We start from the raw sequence: 23,871 nt of genomic DNA on the forward strand, positions 1-23,871 counted from the left end.
ATATCAGGATGGGGCATAACAAACTAAGTAAATAGATACAAGGTTTTATAAGGAAGAAAACAAGAATAGTACACTATTGGCTGTGTTGTCATTGCTATTGGCATAGTCACTTACTTAGCTCCTAAACTGTGAAAGTGCTGTGTTGGAAGGAGAAGTTGCTTGGCATGAAAGAGCTAAATTCTAATCTGAAGCAACAGGTAGTCAGAGCACAACATCTATTGGCAAATCAAGAGATGGCAGTATAAATTATTTAGAAATAGGGAGGTAAATGACAGAAGAGACAGATAAAAGTAGAATATGGCTGCTTCTAAAAAGGAGAGGAACATGATAGGTATTGCATTATCTTAAAATATTATATTAAAATAGTACCTGCATTGTCTTAAAATAAAATATATATATTTTTAAAGTGTGTGTTTATATTGTTTTTTAAAAATACAATTTTGAAATTTATTGTTGAAAATGGACACATGGAACAAACCAAACCTTGTTTTATCATGTAATTTTCAGAAAATATGTGATCCATAAAGATTAAAAGAAAGTTGTATTAAGTCTGGCAGCTTTAGTATTAACTTGAAATAAAATATGGCAAGCTTTCCACGTCCTCCTTTATTTCCACAATCCATATGTACGAGCTAGATTCCAGTCAGAACTTCCACAAATACTTCACTCTTTGGTAGCAGCGGTTATAAATTACACCTTTGCTAATTTGCGTTGTTCCCAACCAGGAGAAACATTACCACAAAAAAAGTCAGTTTCATCCTGCAGTGTTTCCGTAGCAACCATATTAAGCTGGAAGAATAAAGCTCCTTTGTAGTAGTAGCGTCTATTGAATTACAATGTAAATGTTGATGCCTGCCTGGAAACGTCAAATGACAACAGGTTTACAGAACGAATTCAGGGGTTGTTTGCAGCTCTGGAATCCCAGGCTGCAGAGTTGAGATCGAAGAGGTGCGTCTGGCCATCTTAGCGTTCATTCAACCAAATCTCCTCACTCCATCAAAACCACGCCACTCCCCACCTGCCCAGCTCGTAAAAGGATGCTCACCTGTTTGAAAATCTGTAATATATCTGATGTCTTTTACACAGCAGGACACGAAAAAGTGTTTGTTGTGGATAAGAGTGTTAAAAATTCAATTACGCAACAGACCAAACTTTGTGCTTCTTTCCCCCTCTCAGCACAAAGTAACTTTAGTCGCGTCCTCTTCTGCCACTGTCAAACAGCCCTGTTACTGTGGGCATTAAATGCCTTGTGGCGTACTGCGCATTTGATTCTGGTTGACTTGGGATACCTGAGCTTGGCTCTCATTAGCTCTTCCGCTCGACCCACAATCCCTAGTGTTTGCAGGTGTTGCATTCCCCTAACCCCTTTCTTCTCTTCAACCAGTAGCCTCCACCTTCCCATCCCTGCTTTGGAGAAGGAGGAAAACGCAGCTTGAGATCTACTCGAAGAACTGACCCTCAGCTCTCACGGGCTGCCGCCGAGCTGCAAGCATGCCGCCGCTCCACTCAGGTAAACTTCGGAGTGAGTTACCTGCACTTGGAGAAGGGCCTTACCTGAGCGCGCCTCTGCCAATGGCAGCTCACCTGAGGGAGCTCCCCAGCCAATCATCGCGCAGCTCGTCCCTCGGGCTTGTACCCTTTAGTGAAAGAATTCAGCTCCTTGCGAGAAAGTTACCTGTGGCCGCCCAAGTCCGCCACTTTCTGCTCTGTGTCTGCCCATTGCCACGATCCAGGAGGACTCCGCGCCGCCCGGCCGCCTCCGAGCTCGGGCCCCATGTGAGGGGCCCCCCCTTATCCCACCTTTCCGGCTAGGTGAGGGCGCGAGCGGGCGAGCGAGCGAGAGTGGTGAGGGGGGACGGAAAAGCAGAATTACCTGTAGCTCTTGTTCTGCCATCTCGGGCGCTCTCACACACCTTCACCTGCACAGACTTGAAAGTCCAGTTTCACCAGAGGCTGAGGCTCCAGGAAAAGGGGAGCAAGTTCATTGGATCAAACATGTCACAAGAGTCGGACAAGTAAGTGGATCACACGCGCCGGCTGCTGCTACTACTACCACTTTGGGCTGATGGCAACTGGTTTGTTATGTTTTTGTTTTTAAGTTGCTATTGTTGGTATTTTTCTTTCTTTTTTCTTTTTCTTTTTGGTGGATCCAGACTTTTCCGCATTATGTTTCTACCCTGATTAAGGGGAGAAACCCTACAACAATGTGAATGTTTAATATCCCCTTTGGGCCTTGATAGTAAAAGTGGGTTTTCCTTTTCCTTCCTCCCTTAGGAATGGTCTCAGCTCCCGCTCCTGGATGAATACTTGGATATTGCCAGAGGTTTTGGTAGATGGGCGCGGGAGGCCTGCTCTTCCTTCTCTGTTTTAGCTGCTCCCACCGATCTGGCGTTTAGGGCCATTTGGAAGTTCAGCTGAGTTCCTTCGATTTGTCCAAAGGGCCTACTGGAAAAGTGGGGCTTGGCCGCTTTTGTGTGACCGCAACAAAGAGCTTTTATATGAGGCAGAAACGGCCATCTTCTCGCACCGGGCAGGAGGGTGGGCGTGAGTGCGCGCCCGCGTGTGGCCCCGATGGGAGGCTAGGCGCTGGGAGGCCGGGGGGCGCGGGGGCGGCCGGCGCCGTCCCCCACTCCCTCGACATCCCGCCTTCCTCCCCCCCTCCCCCGCCTCCCTCCCCCGGGTCCGCCCCCGCATTGTTTGGCCACCTTCCTCAGGTGCCCGGGGGGAAAGGACGGTTCGCGAACTGGGGGAACTCATGTGAGGCCTCGAGTTAGGGCCTCGGCGGGGCGCGAAGGGGCGCCTGCCACTGAGCGATTCACCCGCGCCCCGACGGCGTCTGCACGCCCCTCGAGCTCGCGGCCCTCCACGCAGTTGGCCGCCACCTCGGACGCGGCAGGCGGGACTGCGTGGGGCGCGCCGAGCCTTCTCGGGGTGCTCTCGCCGTCAAGGCCGAGGGCTCGGGGCGGCGGGAACGCTGGGCTCGCGTCCTTCCCGTCCTGGACAGGCACTCCAGACGCGCCGGGGAGCCACAGCCTGCGCGGCCGGAGCCGCCCGCGAGTCACTGGGCCCGGTCCGGCCGCGTCCTGACGGCCTCCCCGCGGGCCGGCCCCCGCCCTCGGAAGGCTTTGTGCGAGCCGGGGGAGGTGGGGCCTGGGCGGGCGCGGGAGGGAGCCGGAGGTGGGTCCCGCGGCCTTTCTCGGGATTCGGCGGGGACACTCCCTTCCCCCTCCTCTCGGGCGCGTCCGGGCCTGGGAACTGGCTGCGTCCTATTGGAAGTGCGCGGGGCCGCCCTTTTGCTTTCACCGGTAACTTTGCCGTGGTGTTGCGGCCACCCCGAGGGGACCTTCCTGAAGGTGTCTCGCCGGAGAGGGCCGGTGCCCCAAGGCCGCGGGCCGCTGGGCCTGTCATGGAGAAGTGGCGGGGACCCATCCCAAGTTGAGGGACCACGAGGGAGGAGTGGGAAGGCCCTGCGGACCTGTTCAGGGGTGGAGGGGAAGGACTAGCCTCAACATAAAGCCGCTGGCAGGTTAGGCGAACCTAAGAAAATGCGCTGTCATACTTAAGAAGCAAAAAACTGCCAGATAGTTGTAATCCGTTAGCCACCGATGAGGAATTAACCGAGTACAGCATACCGGAGGGGAAGAACTAGCGTTACCAACACGGGAGAGGGTCAGAGGCAGGGTAGGAAGAGGAGAGTGTGTGGTTGTCTGAGAACACCCCCAGCTCCTCCCCATATCTCTCTAGTCTTCAAGGAAACACGACTCGAGTTTGAAATTTTCAGTAGCCAAATCCGGAGGCGACAGCAAGTTTTTGGGGTTTGTTTTGATCCTTGCCCGCGTCAAAGATGATTGCAAATCTAGTTTAATTAATCGCGCAATTAACATTTAGTTTGCTTAGTTTTGTGATACAACAGAACTCGAATTCTGAATGAAAACGGGTCGGTCTTTATTTTCACCAGTTATACTTAGCAGCAATAAGAACAATGTGTTTACCATCAGAAATAAGTACTGAGCGCCCGCAATCTGGTTTCACCACACGCATCACCTGGTTTTTACAGGTGATAAGTATCTGGGATTACATATGCTTGCATTTAATCAACGTTGCTTTTATCTAGTCGTGGTTTTCAAGACGAAATTTTGTATCCTGGGAAAAGTAGTCGTTACAATGGTGCAAAGAGATAATTCGACTGGTTTTTTTCTCTCTCATTGGGCTGTTGAAAATGCTTTAAGTCAATACATGACTTCTGGATCATTTTTGCGAATTCTAGCCTAGTTTTCTTAATATCAGTATTCTAAGGGAGCCCCGGCAGGGGTGGGTCTGAAGCTTATGCAACTATGTGTGTGACATGGGGTGGGGACTGTAAGTAAACGGGCCCCTGGGTACAGCGTGGGGCTTCCTTCCTGAGCAAGTGAGAGGCTTCATCAGCCTCATGGAAAATCCACCTTACGAGGCCTGCCTGTAGTTTCTGGAAATAACATGAACGAACACACACTGGATGTTCTTTCATAATCCCATTGAGATTTAGGCAATCTTTGGGATTGCACAGGAAGATATTTCTGGTTAACAAGTCTGGACTGAAGTAGCATGGTCTTTTTTATGGTGTGGACTTTTCAGATTGAAACGTTCTGCTTTTGATGTTCTGCAGTGTTGATGCTATCGCCAATTAAAGTATTTTTAGGACATTTTGTCTTTGTACATATTTTAAAATTCTCTACTCCTCCATCTTAAATTTTATGAAGATTTAAGATCTTTGTCAGCAAGCATGTGTACAAGTGAAGCAATGCTAGATTAAGAAACTCTTATTTTACTGCCAAAATGTATAAAATATATTCAGAGAACGTGTAGGTACTATGTGATTTGATACTCACAGGTGTTTTTCATTAGGTAAGTGTATTTTCTGGTTACCTACTATTTGTAACACGTTCAGATAGGCGTAATAGAGGCATGCGAAGATGGATAAGATGAGCCCTGTTCTCAGGGGGCTTACACTGTAGTGGAAAGCAACTCATGGACAGACATACTTCTAATAAACACAATGCCTAATAGAAAAAATACAATAGTTACAAAAATGTTTTTAAAAATACAATACAGGGGCCAGGCGCGGTGGCTCACACCTGTAATCCCAGCACTTTGGCAGGCCGAGGCAGGTGGATCACGAGGTCAGGAGTTCATGACCAGCCTGATCAACATAGTGAAACCCTGTCTCTACTAAATATAAAAAAAATTAGCTGGGTGTGGTGGCAGGTGCCTGTAATCTCAGCTACTTGGGAGGCTGAGGCAGGAGAATCCCTTGAACCTGGGAGGCGGAAGTTGCAGTGAGCTGAGATCGCACCACTGCACTCCAGCCTGGGTGACAGTGCGAGACTCCATCTCAAAAAAAAAAAAATAAATAAAGGTCATGATAAACTGCCTCTCCCTACTCATCGCGTTTTTGCTTATGATAATTTCAGTCATTTTGTGTGTTTTTTATTAAGGAGTCCTGCTATTATTCAGAAAATGGCTGAAGTTATAGGTCTCTCATGTGGATAACCTTTCAAGTAATGGGATGACTACATTTTAATTAAACTCTCTAGTCTTTAGTTTTATAAATGCATATGCTTGTTTACATTTGGCTATGCAAAATTTCTTTTAAGGTTAGAAACGTCAAGAATTTATCATATCTTTTTCAAACCAATACATATACCCATTCACTTTTTGAAAGAATATGCCTTGAATGCCACTATATACTTGGCATTGAGATTCACTGGTGAATAGAACCTAGTCCCTGCCTGCATGGTGCTTACTGTGTGTGTGTTGGGGGTGGGGGAAAAGGGGCAGGCTTGTTGACACTAAATCAACAAAAAAGTAAACATATATTTAATTAGATGATGATAAGTGCTGTGAAGGAAAGCAAAACCAGCTGGAGGGACTGAGAATAATGGGGAGGTCTTTTGTATAGGGTGATCATGGACAGCTTCTCCAATGAGGTGAGCTTTGTGTGGAGGCCTGAGTGAAGTGAGGGATCAAGCCCTAAGATACCTGGGGTAAGAGTGTTACAGGCAGGTGGAAGAGCAAGTGCCAGGGCCCTGAGGTGAGAGTGTGGTTAGCATGGTCTAGGACCAGAAAGGAGCTCTGTGTGGGTGAATCAGAGTCAGAGATAACGGCACCATCAAATAAATTAACATGATCAGTTCTCTACTTATTAATCTGGACAGTTGCATACTCAAAACAGTCAAAATTATTCTTGTAAGTGGTCTTGGTAATCAAGAGATAGTAATACCTAAGGAGTAAATGATGAACCATCAGTCTTGTTTCTTTCCCTGAGTATCACCAGTTTAATGGTGAGGGGTTCAGAGTTCTGTTCCCTACAATGGATTAAATCTTGTACACTCCTTGATTCAGAGATGAATAAATGCATACACTCTGGAGGATCCCTGGGGATTCAAACTAAAGAAGAGAGACAAAGTACAGATAGTGTTTGCTCAGACACGCCCACCTCCCTAAAACTTGTAGTGTAACCTACTACCTTCAGCTACCATCTCCACTCCTTAACATTAGGCTTGTGCAAGGTAAAATTTGCCCTTGCTGCCTTCCTCTTGCTCTTGTTCAGTTTCTATAAACTATATCCATCAGAAAACATGGACTTGTCCACTGTGTCTGGAGGAACACTGCATAGCATGTGCTTTAGTGAGTTTCCCATTTTCAATGAAGTAAACTGACATACAGGCAAAGTTAACCTAACTGAAAAACAAGTTGTAGATGATGCACATGCTTAAAAACAGGAATCTCCACAGGAATTTCTAAAATCATTGTATCTCAAACTCACCTGAGTTTAAAACATATAAAATATCATCTGAGGCACCCTGGGTCCCAACCCAGCAGTGTTGAATCAGATTCTCCAGGCGAGAGCACAGGGAATCTGCATCTAAACAATGTTCCGGGCATTATAATTGCCTTAAATAGGGCAACACTGCTTCAAATTAAACTTAATGTTAGTTTACATAATAGATGCAATTTATATGCACCTTTTCAGGTGCATATCCAATGTGTAAGTGAAAGAAATCTGTGGACTTTTACTTTATGCTCCCTTAGATGAACAGCCTCAGATATGATTTTAACATGGATATAAGACTTCTTAGGCCTGCCCTAGATGTTGTTTGCTTTCATTGTTTTGCTGAACTGCTGCTTCTGGAAGAAAGGGGTCTTTTTGCAGGGGAATATGTTTCCAGAGCTGCAAAAGAACTGATTTGAAGTGATGTCACCCACATGGGCCTCCATCAGGCTTGCCAAAGGTCTAGCTAGGATTTCTGGCTGAATCCCACTCATGTGCGAGCTGGTGTTCAATTTTTATTTATTTATATTTTTATTTATTTATTTATTTTTGAGACAGAGTATTGCTCTGTTGCCCAGGCTGGAGTGCACTGGCACAATCTTGGCTCACTGCAACCTCCACCTCCCAAGTTCAAGAGATTCTCCTGCCTCAGCCTCCCCAGTAGCTGGGATTACAGGTGTGTGCCGCCACGCTCGGCTGATTTTTTGTATTTTTAATAGAGATGGGGTTTCATCATGTTGGCCAGGCTGGTCTCAAACTCCTGACCTCAAGTGATCCACCCACCTTAGCCTCCCAAAGTGCTGGGATTGCAGGCATGAGCCGCCATGCTTGGTGTTCACTTTTTTGAGGACTGTTGTTTCATTGAATTCAGATTCTATTTTGTAGCGCAAAGTCAAAGGTAAAGAGCGCTAGTTTGATGTTGGTCTCTGGTGAAATGATTTGATAGGATGATGATTGCAGTTTCATTTCTAAGGCTCATGGTAGCTTGAAGTATTACTCTGATAAGATGGTACTAGATCTTCTGTTGGCCTACAGTGAGGGTCTGTTTTAAACTGACTGCAGGGTCTAGGCCATTCAAATGATCCCAGTGCCACCTGACTTAAGGGAGATTAGGAGTAAGTATTAGAGCAATCAATGAAAAGCTATGTCTAGCAATTTCTACTAGGCTCAGGAAAGTAAAAGGAGAATTTAGAAAAGTAGCTGGATAAAGCCGGGCGCGGTGGCTCATGCCCGTAATCCCAGCACTTTGGGAGGCCGAGGCTGGCGGATCACGAGGTCAGGAGATCGAGACCATCCTGGCCAACACAGTGAAACCCCGTCTCTACTAAAAATACAAAAAATTAGCCGGGCATGGTGGCGGGCACCTGTAGTCCCAGCTACTTGGGAGGCTGAGGTGGGAGAATGGCGTGAACCCGGGAGGCGGAGCTTGCAGTGAGCTGAGATTGTGCCACTGCACTCCAGCCTGGGAGACAGCAAGACTCTGTCTCAAAAAAAAAAAAAAAAAAAAAGTACTTGGATAAATCAAACATACACAGAAGCATTTAAGCAACATTAACAGTACCCAATCACCTGAAGAAGTGTTTGTTTCAAATGTACAGAAAATTCAAATCAGATTTTTTGGATGTTAGGTTGTTAAATTTACTTTTTAAAAAGTTTTAGATAATTCAGGCAACTGCCTCAGTTCCTCTTTATGGCTTTGGTCTAACTATAGACATACATTTCTGGTTAAAAAATTAACTATGGTTACATAGTATTTTTCCCCTTCCTTACTTCCTCCCTCATTTAAACATTTTCTTCTTGTTCCCTCCTTCCCTTCTTTCCTTCCTTGGTTTGTCTCCCTAATGTCACTTTCCTGGTTTTTTTTTCCTCCCATATTAACTTGGTGAGAACTTGGTGAGAACTGCACAGCTTCTGCGCATAGAGATAATGGTGAGTCTGATTTTAGGTGCTGCTATAGTTAGTGAACTTTGCTGCATTCTTTCAGTATTTACAGCATCAGCAGCCCATCCTTGTTACCTGGGCCAAGAGGTAAGATCATTGCAGCAGATGATGTCAACTAGGTTTAACCTTGGAAAAATTTAAAGTCATTTTTAGTATAAGAAAAGCCTTACCTTAAGTTAATTAGAGTTCTCACTCATGATCCCTGGCATTCACTAGGGTACTGATACTCTCTTCCTTTTTAAGAGGTTTTCAATGACTCTTGTTCAATTATAAAAACTAGGCCTGGCCAGGCGCGGTGGCTCATGCTTGTAATCCCAGCACTTTGGGAAGCCGAGGCAGGCAGATCACGAGGTCAGGAGTTCGATACCAGTCTGGCCAATATGGTGAAACCCCGTCTTTAGTAATAACACAAAAATTAGCCAGGCATGGTGGCACGTGCCTGTACTCCCAGCTACTCGGGAGGCTGAGGCAGGAGAATCGCTTGAACGCAGGAGGTGGAGGTTGCAGTGAACCAAGATTGCACCACTGCACTCCAGCCTCACTCCAGAGTAAGACTCTGTCAGAAAAAAACAACCAAACAAACAAAAAATAAAAACAAACAAACAAAAAACAACAACAAAAAAAACTAGGCCTAACCTGATAAAGGGTAGTGATTGGTTTGGCAAACTTGTCCAGGGAAAATTCCTTAATGAGCAGCAACAGGCTGGATAGGAATTTTTGCTTTGGCCCAGGAGGACTGGTGGGTTGCTTAGTAACAACAACATGTACCTGGGAGTCCCTCAGATAGCTTCACTGGTCTTCAAATTTAGGCCTCCAAATTTCAGATTCACCCTACCATCTACCTGCCTGCATAGTTTCTTCCTTTGGATTAATTCAGGCTCTTCAGATCAGTTTTGTTTATTTTTCCATTACCAGGAGAGTACATTTTATGTTGTAAGTTTCTTATAATGGTAAATGGTAAACTGTATTATAATAGGTAATAACAAAAGTGTATATATATATATTTTTTGAGTTGGAGTTTTGCTCTTGTTGCCCAGCCTGGAGTACAATGGCACGATCTCGGCTCACTGCAACCTCCGCCTCCTAGGTTCAAGCAGTTCTCCTACCTCAGCCTCCTGAGTAGCTGGGACTATAGGTGTGCGCCACTACGCCCGGCTAATTTTTTGGTATTTTTAGTAGAGACAGAGTTTTGCTATTTTGGCCAGTCTTGTCTCGAACTCCTGACCTCAGGTGATCCATTCACCTTGGCCTCCCAAAGTGCTAGGATTACAGGCATGAACCACCATGCCCGACCGAAAGTGTGTTTTATGCTGTAAGTTTCTTAATGGTAAATGGTAAAAAAAAAAAAAAAAAGTACTGGATTATAATGGGTTAAGTGGGATAGAAATAAGAAAGCATTCCTTTGGGGATCTCTACCTCCCATCCCCAATTATACTGGGAAAAGAGAAGTGTTTCAGCTTCATGAGTTTTGGTGAGCAGTAGTAATATTATTTGTAAAAAGAGCACCTTTTGATTTGCCACATACAATACTAATCAAATAACACATTTTAAGAATTCTTATAGGAAGTGCTAGAAAAGCTGGTGCATTTCAGGAGACTTCAATGTATATTTTGAAAATAAGTCAGGGTTCTGGAGGTTGTTCATGCATTTGAATGGGCATTCAGTGGAAAGCAATCAATGCCTGTGGTAGATGAAGTACCTTATTTTACTTTGTAATGAACATGGCAATGAACTTTGTGGGGAGCACTTCACTTTCACTCCCAAGGAAATGCTTCCTTTACAAGTGTGAATGCAGATACCCTCCGGAACAGAAACGGAAAGCAAGAATTGCTTGTGGCTTCTCTTTATTTTGGCGCCAGCCTTTCATCTGAACTCTGAATATACAAATATAACTAACCCTGAGAGCCAGAGTCCCTTCTTTTTTAAGGCCCATGAATTTAGATCAGGGTTTTAGGAGACAAGGAAAGGCTGAAGTGAAGGAGAGAGGAGTGGAGAAAGGAAAGGACAGGAAGGAGCAGGAAGAAACTGCTTAACTACTGTTAAGTTGCCAGTGTTTTCTCAGTGGAGTGTGAGCGGCCAGCAGGGGCTGCTGCCGGGGCCTAGGGTGCGACAGCATGTGGCTGTTTGGCCTCCTAGATAATTGGTTTTGGTTTTAATTTGCAATCTAGAATCCTAGAGCTAGAAAGAGCCTTAGGGATCATCCAAATGCATCATAGGGCATGTGAGTGAGCAAGTATAGGATTTTGATCTAAAAGCCTGGATTGAGAAGAAATGTAAGAAGAAATCTTACATTTTTTCTTCTGTGTTTCATTTTGGGATTCTAAGTATAAATTGAAAATTTGGAGTTTTGATTAGTTTGAAAAAACATGCTTTTTTTTTTTAAGAAAGATTGAGAGCAAGATAAGCACTGCATGTTTACTTCTTAAACCATGAACATGAGTCTGTGAAATACCTGGTTAAGATTCTGATACCATTACTGGGGAGTTAAAATTGACTTTTCTTCCCACACTCACCCCAAATCATTGTTTTTGGTTCTCAGTTCAGTGAGTCCCATAAAATAACTGCCTTCTGTACTTCTTGGATCTAACTTTTCAAAGAAACAAGGAACAAAGGTAGCTTTTGCCTCTTTCCTGCATTGCCAATAAGATAATTAACATAAGATCAGAAGATTCTTCTTTCATTATTTTTCATCTGTAAAATGGAGTTGAACTAAATGATCTCCGTGAATAATTACCTGCTCCTATATTCTGTGTCTCATTTTCTCCCTCCAGAGGGGTCTGGGCTGGTGGCGGCTCACAGCAGGGGCCATGAACATTAGCAAGACAGGAGGTTACAGGCACAGTGGGACCTGCTTCTGCTCCCAAGCCCCCTCACCTCCTTCACCAAAATCAACGGTGGTCTGATTCAGATGACAAACAGACTTTTGGAAGGCAGGAGGAATTCAGAGGATCACATGGAATTCAGAAGGGCAGCAAGGCAGTGAAATCAATGGTTTAACTAGTGGACTCCTGCACAGCCTTGCTGGGATGGTAGAAAAGTGGTACAAGAAAATCAGATAAAATGGGCTGGCAGGGACGCTGAGAACTTCTTCCCAGAGACAGCCCAGGAAGTGTTCATTCTGGCAGGCTCATGGAGTGAGAGTGAGGCAATATCAGAATGAATGGAACATTGACTAAAATTTAGTAAGCTGAAAACCTTAAGTAGATGAAAGGGATGACCTCCTCCTCCTCCTCCTCCTCCTCCTCTTCCTCTTCCTCTTCCTTCTATTCTTTCTCCTCTTCCTTTTCCTCATCCTCTTTCTTCTCCTCCTCTTCTCCCTCCCCTTCTCCTTCTTTTTTTTTCTTTCTCCCCCTTCTCCCTTTCCCTATTACTCCTTTTAATAAAATGTAATTCACAGACACCCACTGTCAAAAAATATTGCCAAGTGAATAGTTTAGTAAATGTTCAGAAGAGATTTCAAATAATATAAAGATAAGAATAGCAGCTGCAGTTTCACTTCAAGGATAAGGTAATATATTATTTCACTTCAGGGCACACAATGATCATTTATTTAGGTCAGGAATAAAATCTCCTCTGGTATCCTACTGTGTTATAGAATTTAAAAGTCTCTGAAGTCGACTTTTTCTGAAGGCAATTGCCCCTGAAAGGTTCTCATGTTGGAGGGAATTTTGATTAGGTCACAGGACATTTATGTTTCCTCTGCAAACTAGGATTTTTAAGTTGCTCTGGAGTCCTGGTGTATACTTTTAAGAATATGTGTATCTTACATATTTTGGAAAATAATTTTAAAAAGAACAAATACCTCAATAGAAAGGTGGTCAAAGAGCATGAGTAGACAATTAGTAAAAGCTGTATAAGTGGCTAATAAAGACAGAAAATAATATTAGCTGTAAGCTGTATTAGTGATAAGAAAATACAGATGATATAACAGAGATATTCTAAGTCTCTCTGTCAAAGTGGCTAAAATTAACAAAACCGGGTTTGGGTAAAATATATTTGTGGAGTATTATAACTTATCACAAACTTTCTGGAAGGCAGTTTGGCAAAACTGGTTGAAATGGGTCTACCCATTGATAACTAAATTCCAGTTTCAGGGATTTGTCTTAAAGACATAACTAAAGATATAAAGTACCACATGATTTTTAAAAGTGAAAAATCAGTATAACCCTAAAAGCCTGGCTATCAAGGGTTGGTTTAGTAAATCATGGTTTAGTGAGATGATGGCACACTATGCAAGCATTACACATCACATTAATGAAAAAATCCTTAATGATAAGAGAAAGTGTTCATGATGTGTTATATCAGAATGTTTATAGGCATAAAAAGATGAAGAATAAAGAATTCAGAAAAAACACAAAAAGTTAACAGTGGTTTGCTCTCCTAAGTATAAAATAAAGGTACTTTTTTGTCCTAACAGACAAAAAAGTGTTTCTCTGTGTTTTCCTACTGTGCTGATGTGAGCTTGCACTGCTTTTGTAATTAAGGATAAATTTTATTTATGCATTTATGTATTTATGTATGTATTTATTTAAAAAAATTAAAGATTGTATATAAAAATAGTTATTAAGTGGAGACACTTAAGAATAATACACACTTCTCTAAATAAAATGGAAAAGCCTACTTGCTGCTTGCTTGTTGCAGGTAGAATTGACCCGATCCCCTGCAGAAGTCCCTGCCCTCTCCTCTCTGTCCCAGGTATGCCGCGCTGCCCTTCACGCTGGCATGCTGCCTGTCAGTTCTGTGCTATTCCTCAGTGACCTGTAGATTCGTTATCTGTGTCTCCACAACCTTGTCCTTTTAGATTTGCATATGTGTTAAGTCCAATCATTAAATCCAGTGATTTTTCAAAATAGCAAAAGTAGGTGTATAAGTTTCCAATATGTGTATAATTTGAAGCTGAGGAATGACTAAGAATGAAAGAAACTCAGTTTGTTCCACTCAGTGGGCTGCATGTGCCTATGGAGTTTCACTTGAAGCAAACTCTCTCGAGGCAAACCTGCCGGCCTCACCACCTCAGACCCCGCCTGAATGTTCATGGGAGAGACTTGGTGTTGGGCCCAGTTTTGAGCTTTTTTGAAGGGACAGGGAGAGCCTGGAATATGACTTCCTTTAAAAACAAAAGGTAGTTGTAGGCAAGGTCAGGTTTTTTTTTTTGTATTTTCTAGAATAAAAATTTATTTTTTTTTTTTAGAGTATAGACTTGCTTCTCCCTGGAGGGCCACACAGTGACTCATCTGACTGCTTCTGCAAGCTGGTGCATAGATCATGCCAGACCAGCTTGGGTCTGTTAGTTAAGCTGCAGGAGATTGCATCATAGGATTTACTGCAGGCGTCTTTAATGGAATTGTTGTCGCCAGCGTGAACTTCTTTGCTTATCAACCTATCCAAGAAGCATCCACAGCAGGGAACAAAAAGTACCTGATGGGAACTTGCTGGGGAAACTGGCCTCCCAGAGTCACTGAAGTTGCCAACATTGCATTAGGAAAAAAAAAAAAAAAAAAGAGAGGAGGCTAAAAATACAACAACAACAAAAAGGTGGAAATGAACTTTTGTAAAATGTGAGCAAAACCAAAGCAATCTTCGGCTGCAGAATAAACACAGAGGTGGTGAAACAGGAACTAGTAGGTATACATTTTGGCCGTGTGCTCAAAAGTGAATTTGCAATCGCCCCTTCTCTCCCACTCCCAACTGGCCCTCCCCTCCCCCATCCTTTTCTTCATATTGTATAGAAATTCTTCAAACCTCAAATACTATATCTAATATTTTCAAAAAATCATGATCTTCTTCGGATGTTGAAAGTCTAAATGGGCCGGGCATGGTGGCTCATGCCTATAATCCCAGCACTTAGGGAGGCCGAGGCGGGTGGATCACCTGAGGTCGGGAGTTTGAGACCAGCCTGACCAACATGAAGAAACCCCATCTCTATTAACAATACAAAATTAGCTGGATGTGGTGGTGCATGCCTGTAATCCCAGCTACTCGGGAGGCTGAGTCAGGAGAATCGCTTGAACCTGGGAGGCGGAGGTTGCAGTGAGCCGAGATTGCACCACTGTACTCCAGCCTGGGCAACAAGAGTGAAACTCTGTCTCAAAAAAAAAAAAAACAAAAAAAAAAAACAGTGTAAATAAAGGCACCTATCCTTACGGGGCTTGTGGGAGGGTTGAGGGAAGGACTACAGTCTCCCTTTATCTTGTGTTTATCTTTAGTTTTAGCAAACATTCTATAAGGTATGTTTTGTATCATATTCAGCCACATGAAAAACACAAATTTGCATTTCGATTTTGTTCACAAACTTTGGGACACAAGTCGTTTATCACTTTTAACATCCTGAAGTTGAATTGGTGCAGCAGTAGTATCGTTATGCTTGTTAGCCTTCATAATCCTTCCTAAGCAATAAAATACCCATGTGGTCAAATCCCAGGACACATTGAATTACAAGCTCCAAGTTTTTCCACTGCAGCGTATCCAAGTGTGCTTGGAAAGAAGAACAAAATTAAACATGCTATTTAGAGCTTTCAGGGCTAACTAGATTTTGATGTTGTCATTGTAGCAAATAGTTCTAGAGTATGGAAGAAGTTGAAAATGTTTTTATGATAACAGAGATTTTTATTGTACTGCATATTTAATGAATTATTTTATAAATTGCTGTTGTGAAGCATTTCTGAATGACCTGCCTCCTAGCTTTCAATGCTATTGCCCAGGCTGACTTTTATTGCAACTGTTTTATGATACAGTTTTGCATTGTATGTGTTTACTTTTTAAAGAAGCATTTCCTGGGAGGTTTCTTTTTCTGGTTATGAAAATAATATATGCTTATGGGGAAAAATTGGAAAATAGAAACAAGTATCTAGAAGAAAAATCACTCATAATTCCAGCACCCTGTTAATACTTTGTCTTTTCTTACAGTTTCTACTATGTGCATGCATAGTATATCAATGTGGTTTTACAAAGAGTGTGCAAATTATGATTCTCTTTTTTACATCATTCATGCCATTCTGCATTTTCCACTTAATACTATACTATTGGTACTTTACCAATCCCTTAAGTATTCTCCTACATAGCATTTAAAGGTGAAATCTACCACCTCCTGTTTTTAATATTTATGTTGTTTTGACTTTTCAGTATAATAAATCATGTTTATATGTAAAGGTTTTTATCTCTGGTTATTACCGTAGAATAGATTTCTGGAAGTATAAGAACAAGAGACATAAATATTTTTAGGTCCTTGATACATAATTTGAAAATGACTCCTAGAAAGATTTTAACAATTTGTGTTCTACCAACAGTGTTTGAGGGTGTCTTTTTCTCGTTGTCTCACCAGTAAATGACAATTGTAATTTGTTTATTTGCAAGGCAAAAAAAAAAAATTGCAATTTGATAGTTAAAGAGATTAAACATTTTCTCAGATTTTTATTTTGTAATTTGTATTTCTTTTTAGTGAAGCTCTTGCTTTTACCCTGGCTACTACCTATGATTGTGTTATGTTCTGGAGGAGAGAGAACTTGGCTGAGGGGGACTTTGGGGCTGAGATCCAGCTGTGCTCCCCTCTGGCGTCTACCCAAAGTTGTACCTTGCAACATGTGTACAGTTGCACCCTATGGGCTAACAGAGGCCTGTTCTTATTTTTCATTTATTAAAAAATAAATTGAGATACTCATATTTTTATCATTGACTTGTGAGAGCTCTTTTTGCACCTAAAACTATTAACCCTTTTGTTAAAATCCTGGCTATCATTTCAACTTGTTACTTTAATTTCAAGATTTAAAAAATGTTCAGAGGTTTAAATTTTTAAATGTCAAATATGTTGGTCTTATGCATGTGTGAGTACTTTCATTCCTTTCACATATGGAAAGCTTGAGATTATGGATTTTACTCATTACATTTTTTTCTTTCATTTTAGCCTTTTTTTAGTGTTATTTAAAAGATTCTATAAGAGGTAGTTAATTTATACTTAAATGTAAAAGTATCAGAAAATAACACTTTTCTACCACTCAGAGATGTTAATACTGTTAACAATTTGAAATCTATATCTTTACTCCCTTTTCTGTGCATGTATATACAATTACACTATGTATGAAAAGATAGTGATTTATATACTGTTTAGTAACATTTTTTAAATTGATACTTATTACAGATAGCTTTCCACGACAATAAATATTTTTAATGGCCCAATAGTTTTACACTGGGTAAAAATATCCAAATTAACCATTTCTCCTGTGTTGTATATTTAGATTTTTCCCTGTTTTTTACTACTAAGGTCAATACTTGAATGATTATCCCTTTTTTTTTTTTTTTAAGACAAGAGTCTTACTCTGTCACTCAGGCTGGAGTGCAGTGGTGCAGTCTCAGCTCACTGCAACCTCCGTCTCCCGGGTTCAAGCAATTTTCGTGCCTTAGCCTCTCGAATAGCTGAGATTACAGATGTGTGCCACCATGCCCAGCTAATTTTTGTATTTTCAGCAGGAATATTGGGGTTTTGCTATGTTGGCCAGGCTGGTCTCGAACTCCTGGTCTCAAGAGATCCACCCGCCTTGGGCTCCCAAAGTGCTTGGATTACAGGCGTGAGCCACCGTGCTTGGCCTTGAATGATTATCCTTATCACTAAATTTTGCACACTTCTTAGTTATTTCTTTGAAATACATTCCAATGAATAGAAATTCCTAATAAAAAGGTACGCACTTTTTGAAGACATTTGGTTCATATTTCCAAATTGCCATCCATATGTTTTCTCCTAATTAACACTCCTACCAATGGTGTATCTGAGAGTAGAATTCCACATTCCATCTCTAACAATGCATATTATAATCCTCTCTTTAGTCTTTGCCAATTTGGTAGATTAAAAATGGTACTTGTTCTGAATTGCATTTCTTTCCATTTACTCAGGGTTTTTTTTTTTTTTTTTCATCACGGGAGAGCTTTATCTTTGTTTGCTTTAAATATATAGAGAGTATTTTGAGATCTTGAAAGTGCTTAGGGTTTTGTACAGAGTTAAGCTGTAGAGCATTTACAGTCAGTAAAAAAGAGTTTGTTAGCAGAGTGTGGAGCCATGATCTCTTCTCTCAGTACGTCATTGGGTCTGAGAATAATCCCCAATTCACAGCCCTCATTCCTTTGCCAGTGAAAGCAGTGACTCAGATCAGCATTTAAAGTCCCCTGATCAATGCCCACAAATTCAAGGTACCTAGTCAAGGGTGAGTTCGGGATGAGTTCAGGATGAATACATCCAAACGACAACAAATGAGTGGCCACCACATAAGTCTATTTGACTATATGATTTATTGAGTGCCTATAGCCAGACACAAAGCTGGGCATCAAGCTAAATGCAGAGACCCCAAAGATGAGACAGTTAGGTCAAGGTTTAAGATTGTAATTAGAAAAAACATAATTTAGGGGGAAAAAGCAATTGCACATTTACCTTCCATTATTCAGATAATTAGTTGTGGGAAATGTGGAAGCAGGTCCAGAATGAGGCAAGACAGTGTGAGTCTTCAAATTTTGTACTTTTATTTCGATTTCAAAGGTCTGCCACTGTTTTTCATTTCTCAGGCTTGGTCAGGCTTTCATCCCTTCCCTGTTTGTTTGTTTTCCTTTCTTTCTTTCTTTCTTTCTTTCTTTCTTTCTTTCTTTCTTTCTTTCTTTCTTTCTTTCTTTCTTTCTTCTTTTGTGTGTGTGTGTGTGTTTTGGCCTATTAGTGGTTAAGAAACACTTTGGTTGTTTATCTAAATAGTAGGGCTATTTAAAATGAAGTCACTTTTCAAAGATAAGGCTCCAGGGCTCTGCAATTAAACTTCATATTAAAAACCTTTCCTAGAGCTGCGGGTTAAAACATCTGTCACATGCACGTTGCTTATAATGTTAAACATAACATCTGTGGAAAATGGCAATTTATGGAAGTAATTTGGTACTTTTCTAAACTGAGATACAACATTAAAACATGTAGGGCAATTAAGAATTTGTCTTAAAAGTGTTGATGGCATTAGAGCCAGCTGCTTTAATCAGGAGCTCATTATCTGGTCTGTGAATTATTGAGGCTATTTTCTTCAATTTTCCTCTTATGGTTAGCCTTTTAGATATATATATTTTTTTCCTCTACAAATCTTGCAGAGAGGGCATGAACAGAAAAATTCAGCTTAATTAGTTTGGCTACTGATTAAGGGGAAAACATACTTAATTCTAGTAGAAGGTTAAACTCACTACTTTAAATACATTCTTAGATTATCTAGGATTTCATGTGATCCAAGCTATATCTTCTACTTTTTTTACAAAATGTTCTTGAAGCTGTAAATATAAGAATTGCTTGATTAGGAAGTCAACCACTTGCAAGCAACAAATAATGGTTCTCCTCCATAAAACCTATAAAGCACTTATGTAAATGAAGGGTAATCTTTAAGTAATTGGTTGTATTGCATATTTTTATTTATTTATTTATTTATTTTGAGACAGGGTCTTACTCTGTTGCCTAGAGCAGAGTGCAGTGGTGTGATTTTGGCTCACTGCAGCCTTGACCTCCCAGGCCCAGATGATCTTCCCACCTCAACCTCTTGAGTAGCTGTAGCTGGAACTACAGGCTCACACCACCATGCCCAGCTGAATTTTGTATTTTTTGTAGAGATGGTGTTTCACCATGTTGCCCAGGCTGGTCTCGAACTCCTGGGCTCGAGTGATCAGCCCACCTCTGCCGCCCAAAGTGGTGGGATTACAGGCATGAGCCACTGCAACTAGCCATATTTTTAACTTTTTGCAAACTAACTCTATAAGTATTTGTCCATGAGTTTTACGACTTTTTCAGTAAATATTTTAATGTCAGCAGAGCATTATATACAGTGGATTTATCATCATTGACTTACATTTAGGTTACATGTAGGTTGTTGCTAGAGTTTTCACTATTATAAAGTCATAATTCTATAAAAATCCTTAGGCATAAAATCTTTCAAGATTTTTATATTCCTGAATTAAGGGCCAGTGAGCGAACAAAAAAGATTTTTAGATCATTTCCTAGAATAAATTTCTACAAGTAGAATTTCCTAGCTTAAAATTTACAAATATTAAAAAATATATGTTATTACACAATAACTATCAATTTAGTGAGAAAAAAGATAAACTTGCCTTTTATATTTCTCTCCTACCACTTTCAATAGAACTTTAACAATTTTTGTGTATATTCTTCCAGATGTTTTTCTAGGCATTGTACCACATATAAATGCGCATGCATTTGTGAGTTTTAAAATTTTTCACTTGTCGGCCGGGCGTGGTGGCTCACACCTGTAATCCCAGTACTTTGGGAGGCTGAGGCGGGTGGATTACTTGAGGCCAGGAGTTTGAGGCCAGCCTGCCTGGCCAACATGGCGAAACCCTGTCTCTACTAAAAATACAAAAAAATTAGCCAGGCATGGTGGTGCATGCCTGTCATCCCAGCCACTCAGGAGGCTGAGGCAAGAGAATCGCTTGAACCTGGGAGGTGGAGGTTGCAGTGAGTGGAGATCGTGCCACTGCACTCCGGCCTGGGCAACAGAGCAAGACTCCGTCTCAAAAAAAAAATTTTTTTTTTTCACTTGTCTTATTATTTACAAAAATAATTTTATACATGTTGTTTTATGATTTTGGTAGTTCCATATCAATAATACAGTCACTTCATTTTTTGGGTTGCATGATATTTCACAGAAAGAATATACAAGTGACTAAAGGACAAATTCATAGAAGCGGAACCTTTGGGGCAAAGGCTAAGCATATTGAAGCCTTTGATAGATTGCTCTCCAAAAATGCTACTTTAATTTATAATCCAATCAATAATGGTCAAATATGCTTATTGCTGCCTACCATCCCAGCAGTGCATCTTATCAGTCTTTTTCAACCTCCATCTCCTGGGTTCAAGTGATTCCTCAAGCGACGCCTCAGGCTCTCGAGTAGCTGGGACTACAGGTGTGTGCCACCACACCTGGCTAATTTTTGTATTTTTAATAGAGATGGGGTTTTGCCATGTTGGCCAGGCTGGTCTTGAACTCCTGACCTGGGGATCTGCCCGTTGCCTTGGCCTTCCAAAGTACTGGGATTATAGGCATGAGCCACTGTGCCCGGCCTCATCTTGTTTTTTTTTTTTTGTTTTTTGTTTTTTTAAATGGCTTCTAGGTTTTATGCCTTGCTTAAGAAGGCTTTCTCTGCTCTAAAATTAAATACAGACAACTTTTCCCCCACGCAAATTTCTCCTAAATTTTATTCTATCATTCTATTTATTTTATTCTTTTGTGGTTTCACATTTCCACTAAAAGCTTTGATCCACCTGGAATTTATTCAATGAAGAAATGAGGTGAGGTTTTTACATAATTGTTTTTCTAGATGGCCAAACTATTGTGCCAATGCCATTTATTAAGCAATACATAATATTTCCCTCACTTGTCTGAAATCCAGCCTTTATTATAGATTAAATTCCTTTGTGTATTTAAGACTATTTTTTAACTCTTCAGTGTGTTACATTGATCTATTTATGCCTATGAAGCAACTATTTATTTAAGTTTATACAATGTTTTAATATCTGGAAATCTTGTGCCATCTAATTAGTCTACTTTAAAAACATCTCTCTGGTTATTTTGGCTTTTTTTTTTTAATGCAAACTGGAATCAGCTTCTGTAGTTCTTAAGAAAACCTGATTTGAGAGTGAGGAGAAGGGAAGGGATTCATTAAACTTTATGAATAACTTTAGTATAGAGTTGATATCTTATTCACATCATGCATTCCTATAAAAACAAATACGTTTTGCTCTATTTATTTAAATCATCTTTGATGTTCCTCAGTATCATTAAAACATTCTCTTCATTAGAACTTGCACTTTTATTATATTTACTTTCAAAAGTTTATCCAAAAATATGTTATCTTTTTGGTACTATTTTAAGAGGTATCTTTGCTTATTAAATATGTTTTATTTTATTTACATTTTGAGACCCCAGTCACTCTGTCACCCAGGCCCGAGTGCGGTGGCACGATCTCAGCTCACTGCAACCTCCGCCTCCCGGGTTCAAGCAATTCTCCGGCCTCAGCCACCCGAGTAGCTGGGATTACAGGTGTGCACCACGATGCCTGACTAATTTTTGTATTTTTAGTAGAGACGGGGTTTCACCATGTTGGCCAGGCTGTGTTTTGATTTCTTAAATCTTTCTCTTTTATTATGCTGGTCAGGATTGGCAGAGGATGCTTTCAGTATTTCACTGTTGAGCATAATGGTGCCGTTGGTTTCTTGGCTATTGTCTTAGTGCAATCAGACTGCTGTAGCAAAGTACTGGGTGGCTTATAAACAACAGAAACTGATGTCTCACCGTTTCATAGGCTAAAGGTCTGAGATCCGGGTGCCAGCACGGAGGGGCTCTGGTGAAGTCCCTCTTCTTAGCTGGCTAGTTTCCTGGCCTCTCCACCTCTAAATGCCATCACATTAGGGATAGTATTTCAACATATGAATTTTAGGGGTGTACAAACATTCAGTTTATTGCAGCTGTTAATAATTTTTATATTGGTTTTTTTCCCTTGTTTTCTTAATATAGTGATATCAATCAATAAATTTCCTAATTTTTTTTGAGTAGTTTTGCATTCCTGGGATAAGCCTTACAGGGTCATGTTGTTGTTGTAGTAGTTGTTTAAATAATAGGTTCAGTTCATCAATATTTTTCTGAGGATTTTATGTCTGTATTCATCACAATCCCATTACTTACTGGGGTTGTGGCCTTGGGTAAATTACTTAATTTCTCTCAGTTTCTCATCTATAAAAAGGGAATAATAGTGAGAGATCTTGCCTCCCAGCATTATGGTGAGGTATATAACCCTTAGAACAGTCTGTGAGACATGGTAAACACTCAGTAAATGTTTGTTCTCATTGCTGTTATTGTAACTGACACGGGTCTCCTCCTTCCTGGGTGTGTGTATGTGTCTCTGTGTATGTGGGTGCAGGCTATTGTTGTGCTTTTTTTTTTGGAGATGGAGTTTTGCTCTTGTTGCCTAGGCTGGAGTGCACTGGCTCGATCTCAGCTCACTGCAACCTCCACCTCCTGGGTTCAAATGATTCTCCTGTCTCAGCCTCCCTAGTAGCTGGGATTACAGGCGCCCGCCACCACACCTGGCTAATTTTTGTATTTTTAGTAAAGACAGGGGTTTCACCATGTTGGCCAGGCTGGTCTCGAACTCCTGACCTCAGGTGATCTTCCCACCTTGGCCTCCCAAAGTGCTGGGATTACACACGTGAGCTATCGCGCCTGGCCATTGTGCATTTTGATATCTGTGTTATACCAGCTGATTTTAATGAGCTGGGAAACTTTCCATGCTTTATTATGCGCTGCAACAATTCAAACAATGTTGGAATTATCTATTCCTTGAAGGTTGCTGGGCCCATGAAAGTCCTTGACTAACCTTTCAATGTCTTCTATGCTCCCTTTGTGTATCTGCTGAGGCTTTCACACTAAGGCGAAGTTTCAGCATTTATGTTTTACAGGAAGTCATCAGCTTCAGGTCTCCCTTATCTCACTGGGTCTGTCTTCTCACCCTTTCTTCATCAGATTTTACCTCTCCTGCCATTCTCTTCACCCCAGCCCCACTCTTACACACATACACATACATTTACATGCTCATACCCATATGTGCACACACACAGGACAGTTCAGTGCTTTTATGAATACTTGGCTAGAAAAACTGGAGCCACAGTACATTAGACTTATACAGTGATTCCTGTGGATAGAACTGGGACCAATAAGTGAAAACAAAGAGACTTTGTCTCAGTTTATGTATGTGTTAGTCCAGATGCTCCAAGAAGCAGACACCATGATGAGGTTAAACATGCGAGGATCTTACTAAGGGAATGCACCTGTGAGGGAATGGAGTGGGGGAGCTAAGCAAGGGAAGGAGAGCCCCCAGACTCTGAGGCAAGCCCAGCCCAAGGGCTGGAGAGACCCAGCAGTCTAAGAAAGCTTCCTCAAAGCCCTAGGAGTCCTTTATTTTGTGCCATCAGAGGAGTCCTGCATCTGCCATGGAATCTGGGTCAGTACAACCTCTGGCTGGGAGCAGCCTGTGGGAGGCCTGGCTGCAGCCGGGCCCATGGGCAGCTGCTCTCCCGGCAGCTGGAGTGCTGCAAGGTGCCTGCTAGT

At 41.5% G+C, this 23,871-nt stretch overlaps 1 protein-coding gene across 2 annotated transcripts in view; it reads left to right on the forward strand.

Moving 5' to 3' along the window:
- Window positions 1–549: 549 nt before the first annotated feature.
- Window positions 550–23,871, forward strand: part of GRHL2 (grainyhead like transcription factor 2) — a 184,497-nt gene continuing 161,175 nt past the window's right edge. Inside the window, exon 1 of one of the 2 annotated variants that reach the window (XM_055116805.3) lies at window positions 550–2,015. In XM_055116805.3, coding sequence (XP_054972780.1) covers window positions 1,996–2,015 — 20 coding nt within the window. In that variant the 5' untranslated portion in view covers window positions 550–1,995. The remainder of the gene's footprint in view (window positions 2,016–23,871) is intronic. The other variant, XM_008975192.6, reaches the window with a different exon arrangement.

This window comes from Pan paniscus, chromosome 7 (assembly GCF_029289425.2).
Source record: "Pan paniscus chromosome 7, NHGRI_mPanPan1-v2.0_pri, whole genome shotgun sequence".
Lineage (NCBI taxonomy): Eukaryota > Metazoa > Chordata > Mammalia > Primates > Hominidae > Pan > Pan paniscus.